At 55.4% G+C, this 13061-nt stretch overlaps 1 protein-coding gene across 1 annotated transcript; it reads left to right on the forward strand.

Annotated features, from left to right (window-relative positions):
* The first annotated feature begins 368 nt into the window (after positions 1-368).
* Positions 369-9029, forward strand: TLE5 (TLE family member 5, transcriptional modulator). The gene is made up of 7 exons (XM_023733094.1): positions 369-404; positions 701-798; positions 3460-3523; positions 4831-4875; positions 5475-5537; positions 8646-8720; positions 8808-9029. Exons 1-7 carry the CDS (start codon positions 369-371, stop codon positions 9027-9029), a joined length of 603 nt encoding a protein of 200 aa, XP_023588862.1.
* The last annotated feature ends 4032 nt before the right edge of the window (positions 9030-13061 follow it).

Below are 13061 nucleotides of genomic sequence, written 5' to 3' on the forward strand. Positions count from 1 at the left end.
GGCCCAGTCCCCCCAAGCTCTCAGGCCCGGCGTCCCCCACCCCAACTCCCCGGTGCTGTATCCCTTCTCCTGGACCTCTCGAGCTCCAGGCTGCCCCCCGCCCCCCTACTGAGCCAGGCCGGGCGGTAGGCGGTCCTGGGGCGCTCCGGGAGCCCTACCGGTCGCCCCTTGCTCTGAGGCTGTTTGGGGGGCCTGGAATGGGGGGCCAATCCAAGGTGCACCCCTCCTGGAAGAGCATGGCCCTGGGGAAGGGCGCTGGGGAATCTGGGCTGAGGACCCCTTGGACTATTATGGGCGCTGGGAGACGCCCCTCCCCCAAGGGGACTTGGCTGGGAGGCCTCGGCCCCCCAGGTGGTTGGGGCGCTCCGATGTGCATCCCCCTCTCTGGGCGCTTTGGAGGGGCGGTAGAGGGCGTATCCTGCCCCCTATCAAGGGCAGGCCTTAAAACGCGCCCCCACGGCCTGGGGGTGGCTGGGGACTGGCGGCTCCGGGCGCACCCACCCCCTCGGCCTCCCCCCGGGAGAGGCGGGGGCAGGAAGCGGGGGCGGGGGCCGCGCCAGAGGCTGTAAACATGGGCCCAGGAAGTGGGGCACGAGGTGGGGGGGCTCTGCAGCTGCGGCGGCCGCCGCCTCCTGGCCACCCGAGGAAGGAGGGGGCAGCCCGGCGCGCCCGGCACTGACCCGCCGCCCCCTCCTCCCAGGGCTCGTCGCACCTCCCCCAGCAACTCAAATTCACCACCTCTGACTCCTGCGACCGCATCAAAGACGAGTTTCAGCTGCTGCAGGCTCAGTACCACAGGTGAGCTGGGGCTGGGGTGTCTCTGGAGAGGAGATTGTCACCCCCCATATACATGGACTTTAAAAATATATGAACGGAGGGTCTTATCATATGCCAGCTTCTAGCCTAAACACTTGGCCATTAAAAATCCAACCAAACTCGTTGCCCTTGCTTGGGACACATAGTGACCCTGTAGGACAGAATAACAGTGCCCCATAGGGTTTCCAAGGAGCTGCTGGTGGATTCGAACTGCTGATCTTGTGGATAGCCAGCCGAGCTCTTAACCACTGTGCCACCAGGGCTCAGCTTGGCCCGTAGTGACATTTATTCTTCAAACCAACCCCATTTCACAGATGAGAAAACCGAGGCACAGAAAAGTTGAATGACTTACCCAGAGACACGTCTGTCCGGCTTCAGAGCCCTCCCCCAGTCTTCAATAGGTGAAAGACCTCCAAGCACTAGAGTTAGAGAGATGGACGCTCCGAGGCCAAGGAACGCCCCCCGCCCCAATTTTTTGTTTTTGCAATCCTCTCTCTGGCCAGTTTTGGGGAGACGGTTCCTGGCTTGCAACAGTTTCTCAAACGAGGTTCTGCCTCCTGAATTGAGTCATCTAACATTTCTACAGGCCCTGCCATGTGCCAGGTTTAAGGGGAAGGAAGTGTTATTGACCTTGTTTTACATGTCAGGAAATGGAGGCTCAGAGAGGTTAGGGGTTGCCTCAGGGTGCACAGTGAGGAAGCTGAGATTTGAACCCAGCCTCTCCAGGGCTATGAGTGCATGTTCTCAACCCTCCTGCTATGGAAGGGTCCTCGCCTGGGAATCAGAAGTGGGTCCCATGGCCAGAAATCCTAGCGGGGCCTTGGACCCTCTGTGGACCTGTTTTCCCACCCATAAAAATGTTCTTGGAAGGATCCTGGGTCTTCTCCATGAAAAAAGGGGAATAGCGATTTGTTTTTTTTAACAAATATGCAACGTTTTTGGGTATTCCACATATGCTGAATACCGAACATAAGTTCTCTTGTTCAGGCCTTCTTGCAGTTCTGTTACTGTACCCATTTTAGAGATGAGGAAACTGAAGCACAAGGAGTTGAAGGGACTGAAGCAGCTCAGTGGGCAGGCCCCAGGGACTTTGTGCTAGTCTTGTCATGTGGAAGGTTTGGGGGCTTCACCTGACGCAGGCCCAGCTCACGGTGATCGGTCCCAGAGGCCAAAGGTCAGAGGACAAGCCAGACCCGCTCTGTCAGCTGGGCCTGAATGTCTTGCTGTACTTTGGGGGGTTCTACCATGTCAGGGGCAGACACAGGATCAGCCAGACAGGATGGGCCTTTCTACAAGAAGGGCCAGAGATCCAGGGTTTGGGGTGAAATTGCTTTTTTTTTTTTATATTGCCAAAAAATGCACATTTTTAAAGAAAATAAACTTTTGTAAGGGGCGAAGAAACCCCAGCTGTGGATCACCTCTGAACTATGGGATGCCGTGACCTGGTCAATCTGGAGGGGTGGCAGTAAGAGCCACAAGCACTTATGGAGTGCCTACTGTATGTCAGGCCCTGTTCTCCAAGCTTTACTGTCTTAATTTATTGAATCCGTACAGCCCCACCCTGGAAGGTTGGTACTTAACAGAGGAGGAAACCGAGGCTCGAGAGGGAGAGGGATTTGCTCAGGGTCACACAGCATGGAAGGGCTGAGCTGCGAACCCACTCCCCCTGTCCCTCTGGCTCTCGTACGATGGGGGTGGCCGAGGTGGGTATGGAGGGACAGCCAGTCCATGGGGACCCGCTGCTTGGTTTTATTTAAATAAGCTAAAGGACAGCGGCTTGTTACCCCCTAATCCTTTTCCTGGGTAGTTGGATCCACTGCCCGCTGCCTTCTGCCCTGATGCCTTCACGGGAGGGGGGAGCTGCTTGGAGAAAGCTCTCACCTCATCTTTGCTGGGGGAGCCAGAGAGAGACCGAAGGGTCTGTGTCTGCAGTTCCCCACAGGGGAAAGGATGCATTTTCTCATGGCTAAAGAAAGCCAGCAGGGAGGGAGGAATGGACAGGTCTGGTGCTGTGAGCTCGTCCAGCCCCCTTCCCGTTTACACCCCTGGGAAATCAGGACCACTTCCAGATTCCCAAGTTCGTCTGCTCCCAGCCCCCAGGCCTGTCCTCAGCCCCGGTGCTGTTTCTGTTTATTCCTCCTGCTTCCTGGCTGTGTGACCTTGAGCCAGTTACTCAACCTCTCTGAGCATCCATTACATCATCCGTCCATTACATCATGGGTAAAACAGAGTGAACATGCTACCACCGGTTGAGTGAATGTGTAGAAGTTTCTAGAATCCCTGTTGGTGCGTCCATTTGCTCTGAAGTCTATTATAGTTTTTATTATTATTATCACTTTTTCCATTGCCAGACCCAGAAGGCTGGTTTCATCAGCCCCAGTTTATAGTTAGGGAACTGAGGCACACAGCTCCTTGACCCGAGTCACAGGGAGCCTGCGTGTTGTCACCTTACCTGCCCTCAAGTCCAGCTGGACCTGTTCATCCCCCGTTGAAGTCTGTGGGTTGACCTTCCAGGAATGGCCCAAGCTTGCCTTTGCCTGGGACTTGGGTAGCACCTCCCTTCCTTGGAGCCTCAGTTTCCCCCTGCACATACTACGGGGGATCTCACCTGGATCCCTGCCCCTCTCCCCTGTCCTTCCTCAGCCTGAAGCTCGAATGTGACAAGCTGGCCAGCGAGAAGTCGGAGATGCAACGTCACTATGTGATGGTAACGTCACCCCAGCCCCTGGGTCCTGCGGGCGGGGGAAGCGGGAGACCCCAGATCCACCTCCACCACGGGCAGCTGTTGCTAAAACCGCAGCCACCGCCTCTGGGGAGGATTCAGGGTCTGTTCTCTGCTCAGCGGTCCTGGCTGGGCTAAGCCTGGTGCGCAGGCCTGGCTGCTGGCCGGCCGAGGCAGTGACCGAGTTGCCAAACCGCCGGGTTGCAGCCTGGGCCTGCCAGGTCCCCCAGCTGTCCTTGGCAGCAGCCCCTGGCCTGGCAGTGAGAGCCAGAAACTGACATGGGGAAGCTTCAGGGTCCCTCCCCGCCGCCCGCCCTCACAGCCCCGCCATCCCAACGCTTAACCCTTCCACACCCAAGGTTTGTGGGGAGTGCTCCCGGGCCAGAGACTGATCCCTCTTTAAGTCCTGCTTATTAGGGGATGGCATTGCATTCCTTGGCCTGACATTTGAGGCCCTGTCCTTCTGAGCTGCCAGGATCACTTGCTCAGTTTCATACCCAGCAGATGGAGATTTTGGTGTTAGAATCTCCCAGCTTTGCTCCAGCCTGTGCCCAGCAATGCTGGAGTCTCACAGAGCCCAGATTTTCCAGGCTGTGGGGGAGACAGAACCAGACAGTGAAGCAGGGGGTACCCAGAACTGAGAGATCTCAGACTGGGCCGTTGCCTGAGATGGAAAACGGAAGGCTGTGTGGAGGATGGGGCATTGCAGCCAGGGTATTGAAGAATGAGTAGGAGCTTTCTGGGCACAGGTGCTTGGAAACGAACTTGGTGTTCTCCTGGTAGGGGCGCGGGTCATAGGGAGCCCTGGAAGGGTTTAGAGCAAAGGAGGGACAGGGTCAGATGTGGGGCGTGGGGAGGGTGGCTGCTGGCCCCAGAGCCAGGCCTCAGCAGGCTTTGTTTATCCTCAATTATTTATACCCAGGGAGGCAAACTTTCTGGAGTCTGGGGCCACCCGCAGACAAGACACATAAAGATAAAAGATTAGGAGCCAGGGATGTGTGGGGAGGGGTGAGGGCTCCATAATTAGCCCAGGAAGCAGGGGAGCCAGGCCGGGGCTGAGACCTAATGCCGCCCCCCCCGCAGCTCCCACTGCAGCCCCAGCAGGTACAGGGACCCCTGCTCGTCTCATGCTCTCTTTTTCTGTCTCCCACCCCCCTCTCTCTGTTTCCCCCCTGCCTGTCTCTGTCCGTCTATCCGTGTCTCTGTCCCCCCGTTGTTGCTGTCTCTGTCTCCCCATCTCTCCCCCACCCCGTCTCTCGATGCCCCCACCCCCCTCTGTCACCCCCATGCAGTACTACGAGATGTCCTACGGCTTGAACATTGAGATGCACAAGCAGGTACGCCTCCCTTTGCCTCTCCCCGCTTCCCCCCGTCCCAGCCCCCCGGCAGGTAGGATCCTGCCCCTTGGCAGAGCCCCAGGTCCGCCCTGTTATCCTGTTACTGCCGCACCCCTCCCCCACACTCTTCTCTGCTCTCTCAGCCTCCTGGGGAGCTTTTCTCCCTGACTGGGAGGGCCTGCCAGCCCCCCTTGTCACTCCTTCGTGACTGTGGAGGGGAGGGGAAGTGTGCCAGCACACCGCATGACCCCCCGGAAACCCCTCGCCCCAACTTTCGCCCTCCCTGGCCTCGCTTTTGCCATCTGTGCCCCCGTGACGGGGCTAACGTCAGTCATGATGGTCACAGAATAGTGGTGCCAACAGCCCCCACCCCTTCCTCCTTCCCTCCCATGGAACACTTACTGCCTACTGAGCACCTTGCTTTCCGAGGTCCCCAGAGACCATAGGGTGAGCCCCCCTTCGCCCCTAATTGTGCGAGTTGGGCCTGGGAGGAGCTCCGCTGACCCGCCGGGCCCCTTGGGTAGACAGGGCCCCTGGCTGGCGTCCCATCAGGGCCTCTTGGGGCTGGCCCGCCCTGCTGAAGCCACTGTGTGTTGCAGGCTGAAATCGTGAAGAGGCTGAATGGGATCTGTGCCCAGGTCCTGCCCTACCTGTCTCAAGAGGTGAGTGGGGCTGGGCTGGGGGCCGGGCGGCAGAGGGGCCCTGACCTCGGCCCAGGCCCTACGCACCGCCATCTGGGGGCAGCGTGCTGGGTGCCCAGGCCTCTTCACACCTCCCAGATGCCTGCTGTGGCCCCATGGTTGTAGGGAAAAGACTCCTCCGGCTGGAGGAGCGCCAGGGTGCAGGGTGCATGCAGGTGCTGGAGGGAGGGGCTCACCCCGCCGTGTGGAATTCCCAGCCTGAGCAAGTCATTTCCCAGTGAAAAATGTCAGATATGCCAAGACTGCATCGAGGGTTTTTTACCCTTGTCTCTTCCGCCTTTTACCTTCCTGAGACTCGCCTGCCAGGCCGCTGGGTGCCTAGGGCCAGGGGGTTTGTGGGGAGGGAGAGCCCTCAGGCTCTCACATGTGCACAGATACGCAGAGATGCAAGCACACAGATGCAGGCATATAGACGCACAGATGCACACAGACACACACACAGAGACATACACACACAGACACGGCAACGTACGCACAGAGATAGATACACACGCAGACTCGTGCCCAGAGACAGATACACACAGACACATATGCACCAAGACACAGACACACAGACACATATGCACAGAAACAGATACACACACAGACACGTATGCACACAGATATACACGCAGACGCACACAGACACAGATGTACACACAGACACGTATGTACAGGACAGATATATACAGACACATATGCACACAGATACACAGACATGTATGCACAGAGACACATATGCAGATATGTACAGAGACAGATATATACAGACACGTATGCACACAGACACAGATACAGACATGTATGCACAGAAACATATATGGAGATATGTATGTACGGAGACAGATACATACAGACACGTATGCACAGAGACAGATACACAGATACAGACACGTGTGCACAGAGACAGATACACACAGACACAGATACAGACACGTGCGCACAGAGACAGATACAGACACGTGCGCACAGAGACAGATACAGACACGTGTGCACAGAGACAGATACACACAGACATGTATGTACAGAGGCAGGTACACACAGGCACATATGCACAGAGACTCCTGCAGACACACACACACAAATACAGATGCATATGGGTACAGAGACACACAGACATACACAGGTACGCACAGACACAGATGCATATACATGAGCTCACAGCTACACATGCAGGCACACAGAGGTACAGACACACTGACATGCACAGAGACAGATATACAGGCTGAGATATATCTGCACACAGACATATACACACAGAGGTAGACACCCACACAGACATATACACAGACACACAATCAGATAAACACACCCAGAAGTATGCAGACACAGACACAGGCATACCCAGATACAGAGGTGGACACACAGACAGACATGTTGGCACGTATCTGCACACAGGCGTGCAGACAGACACAGGCATACCCAGATACAGAGGTGAACACACAGACATGTTGGCACGTATCTGCACACAGGCGTGCACACACACACAGGCATACCCAGATACAGAGGTGGACACACAGACAGACATGTTGGCACGTATCTGCACACAGGCATAGACACAGGCATACAAGCAGACATGCAGATGCACAGAGATACAGATAGGCTGACACAGATGCACCCACACACAGGCACACGCATACACACTAAAAGCACACGTGTGTGCATACACACACCCAGGGGAACCACGCACCCAGCTCTCCCATCCCCTCAGGTTCTCGGAGACTTTTGTTGTTGGTGGTGGAAATATACACAGCAGAACATACACGGATACAACAGCTTCTCCATGTACAATTAACTAACATTGGTTACATTCTTCGGGTTGTGCAACCATCCTCACCCTCCTTTTCTGAGTTGTTCCTCTCCCATTAACATAATCTCATTGCCCCCTAAGCTTCGTACCTAACGTTTTGAGTTGCTCCTGTCAATTTGATCCAACAGAGGTAGTTCTTAAAAGAGCATAATGCTTAAGGCAGATGTTTTTGACTAGGTAAGCTAAACTATCGTTTGGTTTTAAGAAGACGTCAGGGAATAGTTTGGGTTTCAGGTTTAACCTTTGAGACTCTTGGTGAGACCTCTCCACCCTCACCCCAGCCAACACCAGGCCAGATAAGGTCTAGCTCCTGCTCCCCCATACCCAAACCAAACTCATTGCCATGGGGTTGATGCCCACTCATAGCAACCTTACAGGACAGAGTAGAACTGCCCCATAGGGTTTCCAAGGCTGTAATCTTTACAGAAGATCTTTAAAGATCTTTCTTTCTCCTGCAGAGCGACTGGTGGTTTCAAACTGCCAGCCTTTTGGTTAGCAGCCGAGTGCTTAACCACTGCACCACCAGGGTTCCTTCTGCTCCCAGCTAGTCGATAATTTATCATTTCCTCTTTAATGCCTACCCACATCCCCAAGTCCTTCAGATGAAATACAGTAAAATACCCCTGGACAACAAGTCCATGGGCACATGGGGTACAGTGAAAGTCCCAGAGAAAAGAGACCCTTGGGGCCCTATGGACCTAGACTTGTGCTTTCCTTTCTTGGTGGGGGCTTCCCAGCAGCCAAGGCGGAAAGGGAGAGTGGAGGATTCTAGCATCCGATAGCAGGAGAGACAGATGTTAGGAGAGGGCTGTTGGGGGGAGACACCATGCATCTGGACTCAGGAGGCCTGGGTTTCAGCCCTTCCAGAGTTCACTGGGCCTTCCCTGACTGTGGAGGCGGAAGGACTCAGATCAGTGGGTCTTAGAGCAGTCTCTGAGCTCCGGGCATCAGGACGACTCTGTATGGTCGGACAGTTTGCGCACTACACAAAAGCCCACACCTTTTTCTTCTTCACACATGGCATAGGGTTTCTCTTGGTCTCGCCCAAAAGCCTCATCTTAAGCCCCTGCCACCAACCCCTTTAGGTTTTCTGTGTATCTCTATTTGTCCCCATTTTTCAGATGAGGAGACTGAGGCTTGGGGAAAGGAAAATAGCAGGAGGGAGGGGACTTTCTGGTGGGATGGAAAGTCATGGGGTAGATGGGTTCTGCTGGGCTTCCGGGGTCCCCCCAGGATAGAGGCGTATCACCTGACTCCTCTCTCCTCCCCTCTCCTTTCAGCACCAACAGCAGGTCTTGGGAGCCATTGAGAGGGCCAAACAGGTCACCGCTCCCGAGCTGAACTCCATCATCCGAGTACGTCCAGAGCCTGGGGTTGGCGGGTGGGCTGTGAGTGGGCCCCAAGGCAGCAACAGCTGACGCTTCCCTTCCTTGTCCCTGCAGCAGCAGCTCCAAGCCCACCAGCTGTCCCAGCTGCAGGCCCTGGCCCTGCCCCTGACCCCGCTGCCTGTGGGGCTGCAGCCACCGTCGCTGCCGGCAGTCAGCGCGGGCACGGGCCTTCTCTCGCTGTCTGCGCTGGGCTCCCAGGCCCACCTCTCCAAGGAGGACAAGAACGGGCATGACGGTGACACCCACCAGGAGGATGATGGGGAGAAGTCGGATTAGCGGGAGGTCGGGATGGGGAGGGAGGGTGGGGGGACCGAGGGGAGACAGACACGGAGAGAAAGGAACATGCAGCCCAATCCACAGTACAGCTGGCCACTGGCTGACCTCCGGTAGAATTTATGGCAGCGGCCTGCTGGGGCCCTCGCTCCGCTGGCTGGCCTGCTGTCCCCTAGCTTCGCACCTACCCCGACTTCTGGCCTCCCTCCTCCCACTTTGCAGCCCCTGCACCTGCTCACACCACAGATGAGGCCCACTGAGGCCTGGAGGGGGCGCATGGGAGGCCAGGTCCAAAGGGAGCAAAACCTCAAGGAGTTCAACATCCCCTGCACTTCCCTGTTTGCACATGTGTAACTGACAGTCCGCCCTCCAGCCCTCTGGCACACACCACAGCCACCTTCCCAGCCACTGCATGCGACACGATGCCAGCTGCCCCCTCCCTGCCCTGGGCACCCCTTGTCTCCCCACCCCCCACCCCATCTGCTCCCTCCTCCACCTCCTGCCTACCCTCCTGGTGTGGGATGCTCCATGCCCGCCTGGTCCTCTCCCCTCCGCCACGGCAGAGGGGGCAGAGGGTGGCGAGCTTAGCTGGGACCAGCATGGTGGGTGTGGGTGACCCAGGCTTCCCTCCTCCCCTTCCCAAATAAAGATGAGGGTACTCACGTTGTCTTGGTTTTTTTTTTTTTTTTAATTGTATTTTTTCTTTTTCCAGTACACTAGCTTGTCTTTTAAGAAAGGGGATATTAAAGAAAAAAAAAGGAAAATGTTTAAAAAATAATAATACACAACACCCACACCTGTGTCTGTATATAGCCTCTTAGACCGTCAGCTTTCTCGTCGCGTGCGTTCAGTCGTCCGATCTCTGCCGAGAAGTGGAGATGCTGTATAGCGGGTGGGCTTAGCTGTGCCTTTCAAATAAAGATGTGAGAAGGTTGGTCCTGTGTCCCCGCCTCTCTCTCTCGGGCTGTGCGCAGTGCCCCCCTTCCCAGGGGAGGAGGGGGCGTCCTTCGAGTGTGAGCACCCTTCCCCTATGTCGTACGGGACAGGAGATCAGGGGCCCAAGGGGAGTCCGGGATCGCACCTACACCAGTGTGCATAGTCCCAGCACCTGAATTTGATGCTTAGCCCAGAGAGGGCGGCTGATGGCTTTTAGTTTGCACGGCATGGCTGGGGGCAGAGCTGGGGGCTTGAGGTTGAGCCAGCTGTTTTGATAGGTGGGGTAGAGGGGTTCCTTTGGAAGTCGTTTCTGAGCCCCAGGTCAGAGGGTTCCTAAACTACGTGTTCCTTAGAAACTGAAGGCTTGAGACTGGAGAGCGCGGCTGCCCCGTGCCCACACATCCACTGTTTCACGTGGCAGAGAGCGGGACCCCCAGCTGAGCCTCCACCCTCCAAGGAGCACCCTGAAGGCCCCACCTCCTCCACCCCCTGGGGAAGCTCTGATCGTGGCCTTAACCCTTTCCTGCTCTGGGGCCTGGGACAAGAGGGCCTTGGGCTGCCCAGCCAGGAAAGGGGGAATGGGAGTCCCTGGGTGGTGAAACTAGAGGTGCCTAGGAAGAAAGGCCCGGCAATCTACCTCCACAGAATCAACCATTGAAAACCCTACGGGTCATTAACAGTCCCATCCGAAACTGATTGTAAAAATGGAGCAAGTCTGGGCAGCATTTCCTTCGATCGTGCGTGGGGTCACCGTGAGTCGGGGGCAAGTCAATGGCAGCGGACCACACTAGTCAACAACGCAATGCATCCCACACGTAATGTAATGGTGGACAAAAGGAGCTGGGTACAGAGAGGAAATGCTGTGTGATTCTATTTATATCATGAATAAAAACAGCCCTAAGAGGAGTATCTTGTCGGAAGTGGTGGGGGGTTACACCCTTGAGGCGTGGAAGTAACGGGGAGGGCCATGAAGGCGGATTCTGGGAGGCTGGTCCTGTTCTGGTTCCTGACCTGGGGGCAGAGTCCATGAACGTGTTCACTTTGTGATCATTTGTTGAGCTGTTTGCTTGCAGTTTGTGCGTTCTGTATTTGCATTATATTTCACAATCACGAAAATTATAGAAATTGGATTATCCTCAGCTCTCAGGAGACCTTGAGAACTTAGCCTGCTGCCCACCCCTCCAAACACCCCTCCTTGGCAGGCTACAGCCGAGTTCAGCATCTTGTTGTCCCTTGCCTCAGGGCCTTTGCACATGCTGTTCCCACTGCCTGGATCAGTGTTTTTTCTTTCTCTTCCCCAGTGTTTTCATCCTTCCAGACGCTCCAGAAGTCAGTCTTTTCTGGAGGCCTTCCCTTCTGTCCCTCCTTCTGTCCCTCCTCCAAAGTAGGGTTCCATGACACCCCCCCAAATCAAAGCAAACTTGTTGCTGTCAAGTAGATTGCAACTTCTGGCGACTCCATATATGCAGAGTAGAGCTGTGTGCCATAGGGTTTTCAAGGCTGTGACCTTTTAGAAGCAGATTGCCAGGCCTTTCTTCCAAGGCACCTCTAGATGGGTTCAAACCCCCAACCTTTTTTTTTTTAGTAGTTGAGTGCTTAACCATTTGCACTACCCAGGGACTCTGACACCCCGCCACCCTAAGGGAAAAAAAAAAAAATTGCTGTCAAGTCGATTCGACTCATAGTGACCCTACAGGACAGAGTAGAACTGCCCCATACAGTTTCCGAGGAGCACCCGGTAGATTTGAACTGCCGACCTTTTGGTTCACAGCCGTAGCACTTAACCACTAGGCAACCAGGGTTTCCCCGCCCTCCTACTCCCCACTAAATTGCCAGAATCTGAAGGCAATAGCAGTTATTAGTGATGGGTGATATAGTGGTTATGATCATGGGGTCTCCAGCATGGGTTTAAATCCTGGTCCCTCCTCTCATAACTGCATCATCTAGGCAAGTAGCTTTGGCTTCACCTCTCTAGGTCTCGGTTTTCTTATCTGTAAAATGGGTATAATCACAGAACCAACACTTGTTAGGAAGATCCTATCATTTAATCCCTGGAAATTGCTTACAACAGAGCCTAGCAGGTTTATTCAATAAACATTGATTGAAAACACACTCTGAGCTCCCAGGACACAGCAGGGAACAAAATAGACGGGAATCCCTGCCCTCAGGGCTAGGATATGGACCCCGGGTGGTGCAAACGGTTAAGTTTTGGGCTGCTAACTGAAAGGTTGGAGGTTTGAATCCACTCAGCAGCTCCATGGGAGATAAGACCTGGCGATCTGCTTCTGTAAGGATTACAGCCTAGTAAACCCTGTCGGACAATTCTAGTCTGTCACGCGGCGTCGCTGTGAGTCAGAATAGACTCCCAATAACACCCAACACCACCAGCGTGGCTGGGGTAGACAGGAAAATAAATCCGTAGAATGTGTTCATGGAGGAAAACAGGCAGCGGGTCAGTGGGTGCATTGATGGAGGACAGTAAGGCAGATAAGGGGGGACCGGAGGGTCGGCTCCATTTTTTGAAATTTGCACATTGGATGTTAGCGAATGTATTAAAAGCTCCGAGAGCAGATGTGGGTTCAAAGCGGGCCTCCCACCCTAATTACTACTGATCTGGGGGCGAGTGAATGGCTTGGCTGACCTCAGTTTCCGGGAAACTGTAGCGAGAATGAGCAGAAATCCTTCAAGAGCTCACTAGCTATTGGCTGACATTATTATTACTGTTATCGTTGTTATTGATGTCGCTGGCATATGAAGGGTCACAAACCTGGGGGTCTTCTGCCTGTCACTGCCTTGTCTATGACTCAGGGTCTCCCTCTGGGCCTCGGGGTCCTTCAGGGGAGCGGATGCCCCCCTCCCGTCGGACCCTCCCCCTCGCCCTGGGAGCAGTCCCAGGCGGGGTCGAGGTTGGGTCCAGGAGCTGCCAGGGGGCGGAGCGACAGGAGGGTCCCGAGGGAGCGTGGTCGGGCCGGGAAGCCAGGGCTGGCAGGAGGCGCCTTCCCCAGCCCCCTCCCCGCCACGGCCTCCCGGCGCTTAACGACTCCGCCGCCAGCGACCTCGGCTAATTGATCCGCTAATGGGCCCCGCGCTGCGGCCGAG

The sequence above is a fragment of the Trichechus manatus genome, unplaced genomic scaffold, assembly GCF_000243295.1.
Source record: "Trichechus manatus latirostris isolate Lorelei unplaced genomic scaffold, TriManLat1.0 scaffold00057, whole genome shotgun sequence".
Lineage (NCBI taxonomy): Eukaryota > Metazoa > Chordata > Mammalia > Sirenia > Trichechidae > Trichechus > Trichechus manatus.